At 44.3% G+C, this 15,876-nt stretch overlaps 2 protein-coding genes across 3 annotated transcripts in view; one reads left to right on the top strand and one right to left on the bottom strand.

Annotated features, from left to right (window-relative positions):
* MCM9 (minichromosome maintenance 9 homologous recombination repair factor) overlaps positions 1 to 15,876 on the top strand; it is a 50,602-nt gene that overhangs the window by 13,499 nt on the left and 21,227 nt on the right. Inside the window, exon 8 of one of the 2 annotated variants that reach the window (XM_068162299.1) lies at positions 8,467 to 8,710. The exons of the other annotated variant lie outside the window; for it this stretch is intronic. Within the exon in view, the coding sequence (XP_068018400.1) occupies positions 8,467 to 8,483 (17 nt within the window). The 3' untranslated portion in view covers positions 8,484 to 8,710. Of the gene's footprint in view, positions 1 to 8,466; positions 8,711 to 15,876 lie in introns of those variants that run through there. 2 annotated transcript variants of the gene reach the window in all.
* ASF1A (anti-silencing function 1A histone chaperone) lies at positions 2,600 to 14,145 on the bottom strand. The gene is made up of 4 exons (XM_068162301.1): positions 13,741 to 14,145; positions 9,986 to 10,101; positions 5,427 to 5,603; positions 2,600 to 3,245 (listed from the first exon to the last, which is right to left on the bottom strand). Exons 1-4 carry the CDS (start codon positions 13,847 to 13,849, stop codon positions 3,033 to 3,035), a joined length of 615 nt encoding a protein of 204 aa, XP_068018402.1. The 5' UTR covers positions 13,850 to 14,145; the 3' UTR covers positions 2,600 to 3,032.

The raw sequence follows: 15,876 nt of genomic DNA, 5'->3' as shown, positions 1-15,876 counted from the left end.
CCATTAAGGTGAAGCTGGTGCATTTTTGCCCCCTTCAAACAGTGTCAGTCATTCAGACTGAAGGCAGTGCACAATACAGCACAAGTGTAAGGTGAAGGGTCAAGTATTTTCAAGCTAGACATAAGAAACTCAAGCCATGTTTTTCACCTGCCATGGTCTCTGGTCTGATGCATTTACTTCTTTGTTCAGGAGTATTCTCTTGATAAGCATTATCACAATTGTCTAATGCCATTGAGTCTGTCCTGCAGTGAGATTGCAGGACCAGCCCTGTCAAGACTATCTGCAGCATTCCCTCACATCTTGGTGGACTCAGCAAGGGGATGCTTGTGGGAAGGTGAACTCATCTCGAGCCATGAAACTGTGCTGCTGTGCTGTCTGCACTGAATGCCATTTGCACAGCCTTTCTGTTTCAACACATGCAGAGATCAGGGACAGGTCTTTACAGAGGTGTCTTCTCTGCTGTGTGCAAGCACTAATTTGTGCTGTGATGTCACCTGATTAGCTTCAGGAGTACTGCAATTTGTTTTCTCAAATTCTGTGTCTCTGGAATGTGATTGTGCCAGGAAATGTAACAGTCATTAGACTGTCTGTATGGACTGCCAAGATCTGGACAAAGTTATGTAAGATCTGAGAGTCATCCAATCTCTCACAAAACACAGAAAGACCCTTCCTCTTGCAAACATGGTATGGTAGGGTTGTTCTCCATTTTTTTTCAAGCACAGCAGGGGCATTCCTGTTCCTGTAGTTAGTGGATCAGCTAGATCTAGGATCTGTGAGTATCAGGCAGGTGGTACTAAATTCGACTGCAGCATCACCTTACCCATTCTAACTTGAAGTTTATTGTGCCCCAGTTCACGTATGCAGTTGACTTTTCTCCTCCTAAATGGCTCTTCACTTTCTGATTTCTCTAAGTTACCAGGTTTGCTGGGTCACATAGCTTTGCTGACTGTATTTTGTCGTTGTTTCTACAGCAGTTTGTTGCTTCAATCACTTGGAAGCCTTCCTGCTACTGGTGGATGGATTCAGGTCACACCTTGTACTTGATGACATTTTCATTCCAATCTTCAATAGGTGCAAGGGTTTCAAATACCACTACACTGGCCTTACCTCAAGGCAGGCTTCATTAGTGTGCCACCCTTTCAGCAGATAACTTATTTACATGCTTACATTTAAGAGAGCCATTAGATTTGTAAACAGAACAAAATGCATTTAAAAACCCCCTCAATGTCACTATGGACCTTAACTTTGCAGTGCAATTGAAAAACCAAAAAGTCTTTCTTGAAAGCTCACAGAATTTCAGCCCTCAAATGAAGCTGGTTTGGGGGCCCAGTTCTGTGTGTGAGGTCACACCAGTATTAGAATGTTAGTATTTTTAAATGGCTAAGCATTACTTCAAACAATTACAGGGGGGTTGTTTTTTTTGGGCACACATTAGAATTAGGGTTCCAAACACTAATAATTCCATTAATTCAGCTACCCTATGCACTGCTGAGTTTCCATACAAGAAAAAATAGGTGTGTGTACATTCAGATCAAGTCATTCCTTTCTGATTTAAAAGATATACATGTTAGAAATGATGGGAATCTCACTAATGATGTAGAAAGACACAAGTGCTAACTGCTTGGGACATCTTCATCCCTATTAGAGAGTGCAGAAAGAGAGGAGAAAATAGTCTATTTTTATTCAGAGCTATACTGTCAGTCATCATGAATGTGTCTTTTTCTTTTAAGGGCCTGGAACCTACAAGGACTCAGTTGGGGCAGTTACTAGTAACTATCAGAACTATATTCCTGTAATCTGACATGACAGATTACAGCTTTAAATGCACATACAGTCACAGTAAACACATAAGGCTAATGAGGACTGGAAGGCATAACTATATTGTTAGTGTCCTAATAATGTCTTCAGTCTTCACCATTCACTGCTTAGTTCTTTCTATCTTTAAGGATGCCTCAGGTAATAGATGTCTCAGGGCAAGCAATGTATTCCTGAGTGTCATGCCTACCACAACAGGGTCTGAATCTTGATTTATACTAGTGCACAGGATTGCTTTGAAGGGTAGAGAGAAAAGTTTTCAATTCCAGATGTCTCAAAGCTGAGAAAGAGCATCTGAACTCCTTACTACTAGTGCAGAAGACTCCAAGAACATAAAGCACCCCTGAAAATAAAGGTAACAATAAGCAGCTGTAAATCATCTTGCACAAGAACATTTGTTGGATACTCATACTATTCCTTGTGATGCTTCCAGTTCCTAAACATTGCTTGAATTCTTCCAACCCTGTGTGCTATTAGAGTGGCTGAAAAAGTTCTTTTCCTGAAGAACACACCTAAATCCGTAAGAAACATTGTTCCTAACAAACCACAGTTTGACTAAACAGCAGCAGGAGGAGATTAAAGAGAGTCCTAAAATCCAAGGTAGCAGATGGTACAGCTCAAATTGCGTGTTTTAAGTAACAAGTATGTGCCTTGAAAGGGAAAAGCTTGCACCTAAAATTACACTGAGCTGTCTGCTTTCACAGCAAGAGGACGTTTTTGGACATTTTGAAAGAGTTACTTCTTTCTTTGCACTTCATCTAATGACAGTTTTCTTAGGCTGCTATTAAAGGGCACTTTATATTTGGCAATCTGGCTATCAGAGATGAGGACATGGCATTATTTCTTTCTTCTGCCTGAACATTTTAACCTTTTCCTTTCTGAGTTTTTAATAGTGCTTACAAAGTGAAGGGGGAGGGGGGGAGAATACGTACACTTTAATCAGGTTTGGTTTAGACCACATAGAATAACATTAGAGAGAGGAAAAAAAAAGGCAATTACTTAAAAATAGCTGTATTTATATTCCACAATTTGCTCAAATACTGTTTGTTTGGTTTTGGTTTTGTTTGTTTTTTTATAAACTTTCTACAGGATGTTTCAAAACAAGTTCTTCACATTGCTTGTCAACTATGTACTTATGGAATTCGAGGGAGATAGTTCTGTAGTTCTGGTTGGTTTACAGTTTAACACATGTACAGTACCAAAATGAGGGTGGTTAGTCACATGCAGTCCATATGAGATTCTAACATGACATTTAATGAATTTTCTGATGTTGACCACCCCTTTGATGCTGAAGGCAATGCATCTGTAGAAAGCAGTGACTGTAGATTGGGGTTACTGCTCTCTACATCTTCCAGTTTTTCAGTGTTGTCCTCCCAATTAATGTGAAATCTCGTGACTCTGGGATTAGATGCCAAAATATTCCTTTGAAGCTGGCAGAGAAAAAGAAACAAAACAGAACATGCATCATGTAATAAATGCATCTCAAACTGGAGTTCACATACAGATAGGTGTTTTTTCCTTTTACTCCCCATAGCCTTGTGCATATAAATGTGAATCTATAGCCACTATCTGCAGGTCAGAAACTTGCTTACAGAAACAAACCACTTGTTCATTCATCCAATATCCTACTCAGCAAAATAGCTGCTTTCTTGAGAGGATATTTTTAACTGTTAGGTGAGTTCAAGGCTGTATGGATAGTCTGCAAGCGAAGGGCAGTAAAAGCCAGCTTTTACTCAAACAAACGACTACCCACACAAAGATCTTTGCAAGCCACAGTACTTCATGAAATTTTCCATCAACTTTATGGTGTTTGTAATAATTGTATCAATTCCATCCATTGTCTCTCTTCATCTGAAGGTACAACCAATCCTTAAATTACCATGCATAGATTGATTTCATTCACTGAATTTCCCATTTGTCTACTGCAGTTTTCAAGTGAAAACACAGAACTTAGATTTGGAAGATAGTAGTATCGAGGAAGAGAACATGCCTAGTCGTTTTGCTTTATTCTCACAGCTGGCCTTCATTTTCCTTTGAAAACGTGGTGCATTTGTTTATGTATGCAGCAAAAGGAAACAGTTACTTTATCTTGACCCTTCACCACTTAAGATAGCATGAAGTTAACTGGAGAATGGCAACTTACAGCCATTGGTCACTCAGTGTAAAAGTTAAGGACAGGAAGTTTTGCTTTGGTAGTGATGCTGATTTTATTCTCCAAGGAAGTGCATTCTTATTAGATATTTCCTGACCCCTTCTGCAAACTGATGAGACTTGTTTTCCCTTTTAACTTAGTAGGATCTATTACTCATCAACTAATTCATTTAATAAACTTCTATTGGTATGTTTAAATCATGTCTCCAAGTTGAACTAAGGACTTGTTATACAAATGCCTGCTATTCTTCACAGAAGCAGAGCTAGCTTTTTATCTAAGCAGAGAGTTAAGACAAGTAGTTCTAGACATGTCCAAATTCAAGTGCTTAAAGGAAGTCAACATTCTGGCATTCACACCCAAAACAACAACCAATTAAATGATTTAAGTGAAACAAAGGAACAAATAAGTTTAAAAGTCTTCAAAATTAAACAGAATTTTGAGAACATAATTGAGCATCTGATCCCTGAAAATGAAGGAAATAATTAGCAACTCTTCTAAGCCATTTTACATACCAGTTCAGTTTAGTTACAGTTTCAGGGACTTAGGGAATAACTGGTACACTTGCCATTCCACTACAAGCTTTATCTCATTATCTCTTAGATAATTATGTCATTCACACACACTTGAGAAATACATTCCAAAGTCATATGATGGTGAAAATTGTAAGTGTGTACAGACACACATCAGCCTTAAGAAAGGGAAAACCCAACTCCACAACATTTTCCCTGAAAACAAGCCTGGATGTTGTGTAGAACCTTGCTTGTTTGTACAGTCTACCTGGGTAGAGTATTTCACAGGATTTCTTACTAGTTTCTGATGTTTAATTGATCCTTCTCCTCAAGGTATTAGCTTCCAAATAATTCTATTTCACATCTTGTAATTCTAGTCTGGGCTTCATTTTTACCATGAAAGATAAATACACTTTCAACTTTGTCTGTATACTTGCTTAGTCAAATTGTTTATTCAAGTCATTCAACCTGCTCTTAACAGGTTACCCATCTCTCATTTTACACTTAAATTGTGCAGAGCAGTAACAGACAAACTCAAGAACAAACTGCAGCTCTAACACTAGAAAGCTGCACAAGTGTGTTAAATTGATACTTCAAGTTTAGTTCCAGCTTTACTGTTCAAGAAGAAACCCATTATTCTATTTTCCTGGGGAACAGAGCCACTTTATCAACAGTGGCGCAGGAGAAGGAACCCAATCGTTTACTTCACTCAGTGTAAAATACTAAGTCCAGCCAAGGCTTCAAGCAGTTGAAAACTGTTGCAGGTTTCTCAAATGTTCTCCAAATTTTTGGCAACTGCTTGGTACTTGCAGTTTATCCCCTCAGGTCTTTTTCATTCATGTCTTGTTCCATGCACTTCATGGAATCACTTGGGAGTGTGGTTTTGTTTCTTAAAATCCTCTTTCTATAAGCATACCTTTGATAAGAGAGTAGAATAAAACATGCCTTACCTTAGAAAAATCTGGCTTTACTGGTGGATTCTCTCTCAGTTCTGTCTCAGTGTATTCATTGTTTACATAGTAACCAACTCTAATAAATTCTTGACCTCGATAGGTGCATGTAATTAGCACAACTGTTACACCTACTGCATCTGCATCTGGAATGAGCCCTGGGTTAGGTGCATCAGCCTGCATGTGAAAGAGAGAGTAGAATAAAATAGTTACCACATGCCTATCTAACAAGGGCATCAAGAGGAGTACGTCTCAAGAGTTGAGTAGTGACTGTATTTAGGGTTGTTCAAGTCAACCAGAAAATACACTTGCTTTTACAACATCAACCCTGAATTTAGGGTACTATCCTCTAGAGGCAGAATGACCTAGCACACAGTACCTTCTAAGTATCTCTTATGGATTATTAGACAGCTTTGATCCAAAATTGTTACTAATTACAAAATGAGCTGAACTGCTCTGTGAACAAGTGTACCAACATCCCTCTCCAGTTCCACAGTGTCATTGTCCTCCAGTCCATCTTGGTAATTTAGCAGAGTAAGAATTTTTTTGTCCTTCTGAGGTTGAATTGCCCTGCATGTGTGCTTTCAACGAGACTAAGAAATAGACTGCAATTTATACTTCATCAGGAAGAGCTGGGACAGGCTACAGTGAGGTTCAAGCTGTCCTCCAGATTTCTAGGAAATAAATGACTTGCCTCCTCCCACATAGCTTTGTTTTTTTCTTTAAATGTATGCAGCTGAATGCATCAGCACTCTAAGACATCTGACACTTTCAGCCAGGACGCAATCTCAATTAACAGGCAACTCTTGTATCTTCCTCAACGTCCCTACTCACTGGGGCTCTGCAGTTAATAAGCAACAAAATTTGCCTCCAAAATGTGGCTTACAGCAATCCCTTAAAATGCTTCCTAACTACACATTTATTGTTGGAAGTGTGGTGCCTCATTCAGCTGTGGATTTAAACTAACAGTAATCTAAGCATAAAGAGAACAGTTTCATGCATATCTGCAGTCAGCAAATAACAACTGTGTTGCAGCTACAAATTGGTCTTAGCAATGTATGGAATAGAATGGTATGGGTATAATGAATCTTGCCTAAGGACAGAGGACAAATGGGATTAATTCCTGCTGCCCCTCTCATCCCTGATTTCCTGTAGTATTTATATGCTCCAGCTCTGTGAAATTTGGGAGCTAGTGGGTCATGCAGCATTGCCTTCTGCTCTTTGCTACTTCAATTATACGCCTTCAAACCAGTCTAACTTTTTATAAGCTGCAGGCACTTTGCAGAAGAATTAGATGTCAGACCTCTCAAGTACAAGTACACCAGGGGGAGGAAAAGCAACCAGGGTAATCAGTAAAACACAACTTCCTGCAGTCCTGAAGGGAATAGAAAAATAGCCAAATAGCTTTACTGTGGAAAAGATGAACAAGGAATAGGACAAGTTTCAAAGCTTCACAAGAACTGCCAATACAGATGAAATAACTACTTTAATTTAGGAGTCTTGTTCTAACAGTGCTCAGGATCATTTGATTACTTTAAATTCCACAGTGGGCAGTTACAGAGTAATATGCTGCGAAAGGAAACTGAGCCATTTAACCCCCATGAAACTCAACTCCTGCTCTAATGTGAGATTTTAGTTCTTCCAGGCTACCATTGTCATTTTGTATCCTGTGATGCAGTTCTGAATCCAAAAATATACTGAGTTAAAAAGACACTGAATGCTGTTTAAAACTGTTCTGAAATTTTTAACTTCCTGCCTTGGATGTCAAACCTCTTAACTGCCTGGGTGGAAAACAATCCTGCACAGGTGGAAGAAAACAGAAGAGCTTGCTATGATAAGCATTAAGCAAGCATTCACAAACAGAGGCAGCAGGCTAACTTTTTGCACAAAAGTCACTGTCTTAATATGCCAAAATTACTTAAGAATTGTATGACATCACTCTGTGTATATGTTCTCTTGAATTGTCTTGCTTTCCCTGGAGGTGTTCAAGAAGGGACTGGACGTGGCACTTGGTGCCATGGTTTAGTAGTCATGAGGTCTTGGGTGACAGGTTGGACTTGATCTTTGAGGTCTCTTCCAACCTTATTGATTCTATGATTCCTTGATACATTTACACACAGCGATTAGTGCAGAGCAGGTAGCTAAGGTCATCTCCCCACTTAAAGACAGTGAATTATTTATGTGCTTATATTCTCCAAAAGAAGTTTCTGTGAATTTATTACAAATCCAAGTGCAGAGAGAGAAGGAATCAAGTTGCACTACTGAAATCTTGGACTCTAGAACCAAATAGGCCAAGCTGCAGGCCTTTAGTATTGAAAGCTTTTTTCAGAAAAAAAAATCTTTTAAAAAATGAAAGGCAAGCTTTCTGTGCAAGTCTAAGCAGCACAATAGTTCTCCACCTTTCTTTATGTAAGGCTGACTTCCAAACCCGATGCACAGCTCCCTTTCAAAGGTAGTTTTATCATGCCCAGTGTTTTATCTGGCTGGTACTCCATTTCACTTCCTCTTTCAGCCATTTTCCTACTTAGAAAAATCTACAGCATAGTATTAGCTGAAAATTGTACACACCTCTGCAAAGGCCCTTTCCTTGTGCTGTGCCTAGCAGGTGCAATCTGTTCCTTTATACTGTATGCCTCCTGCAGTTCTGTGCTTTGCCCCATTCTGGCCTTCCCTTACTAGTGCTCTCCATTTTCCAGGCTGCTTCAGTTTGGTGAATAAAATAGCTCCAGTCATCAGCAAAGGCCTATTGCAGCACTTTGGGTTTTGGTGGTCTCCTGGGTACACATTAGCTGAGTCCTACACTCACCTGAAATCCAGTGCTTTTGAAGTCTAATGACTTAGACCAACAGTTCTTCTGTGAGAAATAAAGGGATGCTTTATTATACCCACACAGGAGTACTGACTCTTAAAGGATCTATTCCAACCTAAGCAAAATGTCTACATACCAACTCCTAATGTAGCTATAGTGTCAGTTACAACCAGCATACAATCAGCAAGTCCATCATATAGAAACTGCAAGACCAATACATTTAATTTTCAGGGCCTTCCTATCCATAAAGCCAAAGTAATCCTTATCAGGCACCTGCCTCCTGCTCCTTCCTGTCACCAGTGAATCTTCACAGCTTAATTGAGGACAGTGCATCTTTTACATTAGAAATGTAAACACCAGCTGATTTCTCTGGATACAGTGCTACAAGGTAGCCCCTCTGAGGGCAATGGAGGATTACCTATTTCTCACTGATTAATGTCATAAGCTCTAATAGCTTGATAATGGAAGAACTGTTAATAAATGATGCATTTGTTACACATCTGCTTTATTTGTAGTGTGGAAAAATTAGGCCCAGCTCCAAAACCAAAGAGAAATGTTTCAAGACTGGTTTGCACATATGTGGCTGATAAATGTAACCTCCAGCCTAATCCTATTTCTTTAGGCTGTCCTGTAAGAAAAAGAAGTTTCCTGGAATGTGCAGGATTACTCTAAATGCCTCAGAAATGCTGACACTGTTTTTAGTGTTAACACTTTTTCATTTAATGCTGGTATTCCAGCATGCATTTGCTGTTTAGCAATTAAGTAAAATTGGAGCATTTAGAAAACAGCATAGATCTTACACAACAAGCCGCTCTTACAAAACCTGATTTTTCTGCTGAGAGAGATTTTGCTCTCAGTTTACAAGACAAAATACTAGTGTTTGGCAAAGTGAACTAAATCACAGTTTTGAGTTAAAAAAAAAACACACAAAAAACCCCACCCCCAAAACACTTCTGTAAGAATTCAGGCAAGTCTGGTTTAGTTTTCCCCCTCATTGACTTAAAATGGAAACCAGACTAGGCTAGTAAGCCATCTAAGTATTGTTCTCTCCCTGTTTTCCTTCCCTTCATTATTCCTACTTAGTAAAGCCAAAAGTTACTACTATTCTATAGGACTATCACATGCTCCAGAGTTTCTTGGACAGTCTTAATTTACACACTTGTGTCCCAAATACCTGCTATCTACCACTGGAATTCTGTCTTTCTTTACAAATCACTACATCTTGCTGTGATTTAGCAGGTTTAGCCCAACATTAACAGTTGAACATTTATCTTGCCAAACAGAAATGAACTCTTGACTGTTCTGGCAGAGTTTTACAGTGAATTTGTTGGCCTGATCTTCTGAAGGTGTTGCCTTTATTAACCTGTGCTCCCAATTGTCTGAAGCTGCTACCAACTGCAGTAGAGTGCAGCCTGATGGTGCTAGTGTACACCAGCTAACTGGCACTCTTGATTAGTAAGTGTTCTACAATATAGTTATAAATTAGATTGATCAAAATTATCAGTAGCTACAAGAGCAGTGATTCTATCACCCCAATTACTGATACCGCAAGTGGTAATACTACCATCGAAATATCAGGGGCAAGAAGCATCAGCTCATGAGCAGACTTTAAAGGCAGGTACATCATACCTGAAGAGATGACTGGAATACTTTTCTAGCTTACCATTATTTCTCAAGTGCCTCTTATTTTGATACAGCCATCTTTAAACCAACTAACACAACCCTTTTAGAACAGTTAAATCAAACTTACCTGAAATACAAACATGTGTCTGCCCGCAGGAACAGGTCCTACTAAAACAGAGTCTAACACCTGGTCATACTCTTCACTTTCTGCTGAGCCCACATAAATTATTTTCCATTCCAAATCTAAAGCAAAACAAAAATAATAATAATAGAACAGGTGTTTATTATTACAACTAAGGGTCTTCCACTCTTGCCCACCTACTATATTGCATAGCATAACACTGCCTTTTTTTTGGTGATAGGCCTAAAATAACAGAGACACGTCTTCCCTGGGAACACTTATTGATGCTACTCCAGTCCTCTTGGCCCACAGACCATCCCATCATCTCTCCTTTGCCAGCTGGGTCTGCAGGAATCTATTTTCCTAGTCAGGCTAACTTTCAAATTTTATACAGAGGACAGTGCCCATTGACTTGTTAGGAGCCATGTGCAACACTTTCTCCAAGTCTGTCAGAATGGCTGCAGCATAGGGATGATGCCTCTAAGACAGGAATTCAACACACCCTATGCCTGGAACACTGACTTACTCCCCAAAGAGAAATTCCCACCTTCTACATACACACCTAATATCTTCAGTTATACAGATGATGGAAGGGAGCTTGAGTAAGCAAACCCACTGTGTAAGCACCAGGCATACCAGCTGTAGGCCCCATTCCTTCATGTGTAACTTGTGTGCCCTGAGTAGTAATTGCATTAGTGAGATTGGATCGTATCTTCAGTGCAGATATGGGTGCTTGGATTTTATCCACATCCTGAACTACAGGCAAAAAGACTGAAATTTAGCATTCTGCTTCTTAAAGTAACAGACCACTTCTGTTTTTTTCTAATGCACCCTCTTCACCACAGGTGTTTGGGAACTACAAATTAGCACACCTCAGTTCTGTCTGGGTCAGCTTTTCACTTTCACTATTTGGTTCAAAGCCACATGCATAAATACCCATATGGAACTAATCTTGACAGATTTGGGGGCAGGGGTGCAGTGTCCAGGGTGTATTTTCTTAAGCAAGAGGAAAAGATCACCATGATGGAAAACTATGCCTAGTACTTTTCCCCCCCCCCTTCTTTAAAGTAATGAAACTGCTGCTTCAGAACTGTACCTTAAAAACTTACAACTTCTTTTGTGTCTGTTTTTCCTTATGAACAATGCCCTAGCTGTCTACACAAAACCACAAAGCTCTGCTCTGCCCCATTACATTTACTTGCATTATGCTCTGCAAAATTCCAAAGTCTACATTATGCTCTCTTGATAGAGGAATGAAAATGAAGCAGAGAGAAAAGCTTATCAGTTTAACACTACTTGGCTGGTTTAGAACTGCAACCCTCTTTCCTCATTAATGAGTTTTTATTTATTTTAATGTAAATGTAGGTTTGGGGGGGTGAAGTACCATAACAAACAGGGTCTGGGGTGGGATTTTACTCCCTGGGCAGCAAAACTGGCCACACACTCTTATCAGAGGTTTTATTTACCTTTTATGCATGTAATACTAGCTACTGCCAGTACTGCAGGCTACTCATCCAGGACAATTAAGGACCTCTTCTCAGCGCCTGAGTGCAAGTTACTGCTTAGATGAAGTGAGGACATCTAGGCTAAACTTGAGATTATTATACCATCCTGTGGCACTGTTCCAGGGGAACAGTATAAAGTTCATTCTAAGCCAATACTTAAAAAGAGATTTCTAAAAAATACACTTTAAATTATATACTTAATAGCTTGATCCCAATGTTGTTTAGGTATCTTGATATGGATATAGCAACTTTTTTGGTTTTTAAAGGCTGGAGTTCATGAAATTAATTTTAAGGTCAGTGGTGCACAGGGCTGGCTGAAGAGGAAAAAAAAAAGCACAGTAAATATACATATTAGCATGTGGAAGGCAGTGACAGCAAATGTTTCATCAAGTATAGAAAAGCTATATTTAATCCTGGGTTTACATGTGAAAGATAGCAGTGCTCATCCTAAATTTATCCTGTACTCTAACTTGCATTTAAGTGGGGGAAGGGAACTAATAATTTTGCATTAGACCCTCTATAATTCCACTCATCCTGTCTGGGATTTACTTTAACATAAATCCCGAGTGAGGAGCACACCACATACAGCTGTGCACCACTGGAAGGAGAGGCAGAACGCCTTGTGACAAGCGCCTGTGATGGGCACTGCCACCTGCCACAGCAGTAGCCGTCGAGGGGTCTGGTGCTGTATCTTGGATGAGGCTGGAGTGACTAGAGATGCAGGCAGCAACTGGTGATGGGCATGGAGCACACCCTGCCCCAGGCAGCTCCGACTAACGCGCCGATCAGTTACGAGAGGGCAGAGGCCTAGAGGAAATCCCAGGCTCAGGCGAGACTTCCTCACAAGTTCCCGCCAGTGGGACCGTCCCTCCCCCGGCGGCAGCGCAGGGCGGGCTGTCACCAGGCCACCGGCACACACAAGGAGCTACTGCTCCAGAAGCAGGCGGGGGGAGGCAAGTTTAACTGCAACGGCAGGGAGCCTGCAAGCAGTTATCGCCCGCCAGCTCTGGTTTTCTCTCTGCCTTCATTGGCCCTCCAGGCCCCTGGGGCTCCCTGCCGAGTAGGCGATGCCGGGCTCCGCCGGGGCCAGGACCCCGCCGACAGCTGCCCTCTTCTGTTAGCAGGCAGTGCCAGCTGAGCGGCCTCCTCCCGGAGCAGCAGCCGCTCGCACCGCCGGCGGGCAGGGACACCCCGCTTTCCCACCAGCCCGCCGGCGCTTTCCTTGCCCTGAGCCGCTGCGTTCAAAACTCCCGCCCGAGGGGCGACGCGCGGCCTCTCGGGGCGACTCCCGCAGAGAGCCGCGGCGCGGCCTGCCGGCGGCCCGGCGGGCGGCGCTGCCGAGCGCCGCCGAGGCGAAGGCGGTTCGCGGCCCGCCCGGCTGACGGGAAGGCGGGAGCCCGCCGGCGGTACGGCGAGCCCCTCAGCGGGGAGTACGGCCGGCACCCCGAACTCAGGCTGGGGGTCCCCGCGGAACAACTGTAGGGCGGCGGCGCCGGGGCCGCCCCCTACTCCCCGGCGGCTGCTGATAACTTTCGAGTGACTTCCAAAAATAGTGGCTGGCGGCCGGCCCCCTCCCCCACCAGCAGGGCTCCCGCAGCCACCGTACCGTGCCGTGCCACCGGCCCCGCGTACCGCGCCGCACCCCGCCGCCGCAGCTATCTCTGCCGGCACCCGGGGGCGAGCCTGCCCGGTTCTACCTCCCACCGATGTATATTTTTTAGAAATTATTTTTTAAGTATTAAAATGGAGCGTGAGGCCAAAGAATTGCTAGGCGCGCAGCGTTTTCCGCGCCCCGAGTAGCGCCGGGGTGCTCGGGATGCCGGCCGCGCAACAGCCCGTGTCCCCGCGGGCGCGGGGATGCGCGGCAGCCGAGCCCGGTTAACCCTCTCCCTCTCGCGCTCCCCCCCACGCACACACAAAGCTGGCAACATGGCTACCACCACTCAAACAAGTTCCTCGCAACTTGAAGCCGGCCTCGCCGATGGCGCGGCACGGCGGGGAGAGGCGGCCCCGGTTCGGCGGTCAGGGCAGGCAGGCGAACGCCGCCAACTTTCCCCGCCGGGCTCAGCGAGAGCGGTTTTCCTCCGGCGGCAGCTCGGGCGCCGGCGAGCACATCCCTTCCCCTCGGTACGGCGATGCGGTGAAGGAGAAAACTGTTAAATTGTAGGAGCAGGCCTGTGCAAAGTTTAAGCCTTAAAACCCCTGAAACTGAGAGCCCGGGGTTACAAAATCCGTATCGGGAGAAGATCTACTCACCTTCCGACAGGTCCTCTATGCACTCAAATGTGATTTCGAATTGAAAAGGATTGTAGAAAGGAGACGGATTATCCAACACCACTACATTGTTCACCTGAACCTTTGCCATATTTTGAAAAAAACACAAACAATAGGAAGAGCGCGTTAACGCGGCTCGGGGAAGTCCAGCGTGCTCCTTGTCTCCAACGCACAAACCCCCGCGCCAGTGCCTCGGCGAGCCCGCGGAGCCGCGACTTGCAGAAACTTTTTTTCCCCCTTTTATTTACACCAGGAACACTCCACACTGTTCGCAGCTTTCCTATTTCACTAAACTACAGCCCATTCTGCCCTGCTCGCCGCCAGCGCCCGCCCGGATTGGCCGCACGCCGGCCTAGGGCCCTCCTCCCGCAGCACGGCTGCCGAGCGGCACCAAGATGGGCTCCGCCGCTGCCGCTCGCCTCGCCGCAGCGCCCCCGCCCGGCGAGGCGCGGCGGAAACGGACTGCCAACGGCAAGCGGCTCGCCGGGCGGGGCTGAGCCGAGCCCAGCCGGGCGGAGCCGGGGCGGGAGCTCTGCTGAGGCACCCTCGGTCGGCTTCGCCCCTTCTCGCCCGCGGGGCTCCGCCATGTGCCCTGGAGGGCATTTTTGGCCTCTTTTTCTTTTCCTTCCCTCCACCCCCACCCCCCCTTTTTTTAATTTTTCTTTTTATTTTCTATGGCCACACGTGGGGGCGGTGATGCAAAGAGCTGGCCCTTCAGGGGCTAGCTGCTGCTGGGGTCCTGGCTGCCAGGGGGTCTGCATGGGGAGATGTGGCTGACAAGAGGCCAACCCTGCCGGAGAGCCATGCCATCCCGTCAGCCCCATGACACTGACCTCTTGGCTGAAAGCAGAGTGCCAAGAGGCAGTGAAAGAGGGAGCCCAGCTGGTGCCTGTCACAGGGGAGCTTTCCAAAGAAAGGGTGGGTTGTGGTACCCTGTGTGTAGACAGGCTGGCTGCATGGGCCTGAATGCTGCCACAAATCTGCCTCACTGCTGCTAGGGAGGCCACCACAGGGTCACAGAGGGGCATGTGGAGCGATCAGAGCCTCTTTTACGTAGCCATGCTGTCACGAAGCAGTCCTGTGCCTGTATTAGTAGAGAAGGCCTTAGGTAACATAAGAGGCTGTGGAAGAACAACATGTATCCCTGTGCAGCAGCAGGAAGCCCTGGGAGGAGGCCATCTTGTGCAGCTGCAAGAGGCCTGTAGAGGAGGCCATCTTGTGCAGCAGCAGGAGAGCCATAGAGGAGGCCATCTTGTGGCTGCCACACACAAGGGATGGGGAGGAGTGACAGAGCATCACTGTAGCACCACTTTAGATGCGCAGAGCATGGGAAGCATGAGTTGTGCACCCTCACAAGAGGAGATTCTGCATGGAAGTAAATACATAGCCAGGCTCTACTGATGTCTGCAGGGTGGCCATGAAAGCAGTGATACGATGCACAGCAGGAGGACGTGTAGAAGCCATCATCCCACCTGCATGGAAAAGCAAAGCCCTGCTAGTGGAAGCAGAGTGCTACCAGATCTGCAGTGGGCAGGAACACAACACTGAGGCACAGGGGCCCTTGGCCTACAGCAACTCTCCAAGCCCATCACAAGATTTGGAAAGCAGATGACACTTTGATTTTGTATTTACAGAGAGGAATGTCGTCATCTGACACTTGCTTGATGTGTTGCTCACTCCATTTTTTAATGGCATTATTCATGTCTGACACAAGGCTAGAGATGTTGGTTTTGCTGTTTTATATTCCTGCTTTACACTTGACTGCCCAAGTTGTTCAGTGCAGAGTCCAGGACAGCAGGGAAGACTCAGTGCAGTGGGGGAGTTTCCTCACAACAAGAGGATTCTTGGGCAAGTTTTGCTGTAGTGTTCCAGGAGATTTTAGGGCTGGTTGGAGTTTGTCAGCTACTAGGATATTCTAAGGTAAACAGAGGAGTGAAAAAGGAGGGGTAAAGATAAAGAAGCTGGGAAACAGGGAGTAGAAGGTTTGAAAGGAGCTGCACTTATTTGATAATGAATGTCCCTTCTCACACTTGTGCCGTGCTTGCAGAGTTTTATCACGTGAAGGATTACTTAGAAACATCTTGTAGGATTTTTTTCCCCCATTTCATCCTTGGCATC

The sequence above is a fragment of the Melanerpes formicivorus genome, unplaced genomic scaffold, assembly GCF_026170545.1.
Source record: "Melanerpes formicivorus ecotype bairdi unplaced genomic scaffold, bMelFor1.0.p_v2 SCAF_63, whole genome shotgun sequence".
NCBI lineage: Eukaryota > Metazoa > Chordata > Aves > Piciformes > Picidae > Melanerpes > Melanerpes formicivorus.
The sequence above is the reverse complement of the archived record's forward strand: the minus strand, read 5'-3'. Positions and strand labels throughout refer to the sequence as shown.

What these genes read in the sequence shown, in the direction of transcription:
- ASF1A (XM_068162301.1), bottom strand. Translation starts at nt 13,849, where the DNA reads ATGGCAAAGGTTCAGGTGAACAATGTAGTGGTGTTGGATAATCCGTCT. An exon ending in CATAGAGGACCTGTCGGAAG is followed by an intron (nt 10,102 to 13,740) that starts GTGAGTAGATCT and finishes GTTTTGCTTTAG; the next exon opens with ATTTGGAATGGAAAATAATT. An exon ending in TAAAGCCAGATTTTTCTAAG is followed by an intron (nt 3,246 to 5,426) that starts GTAAGGCATGTT and finishes TTTCTCTGCCAG; the next exon opens with CTTCAAAGGAATATTTTGGC.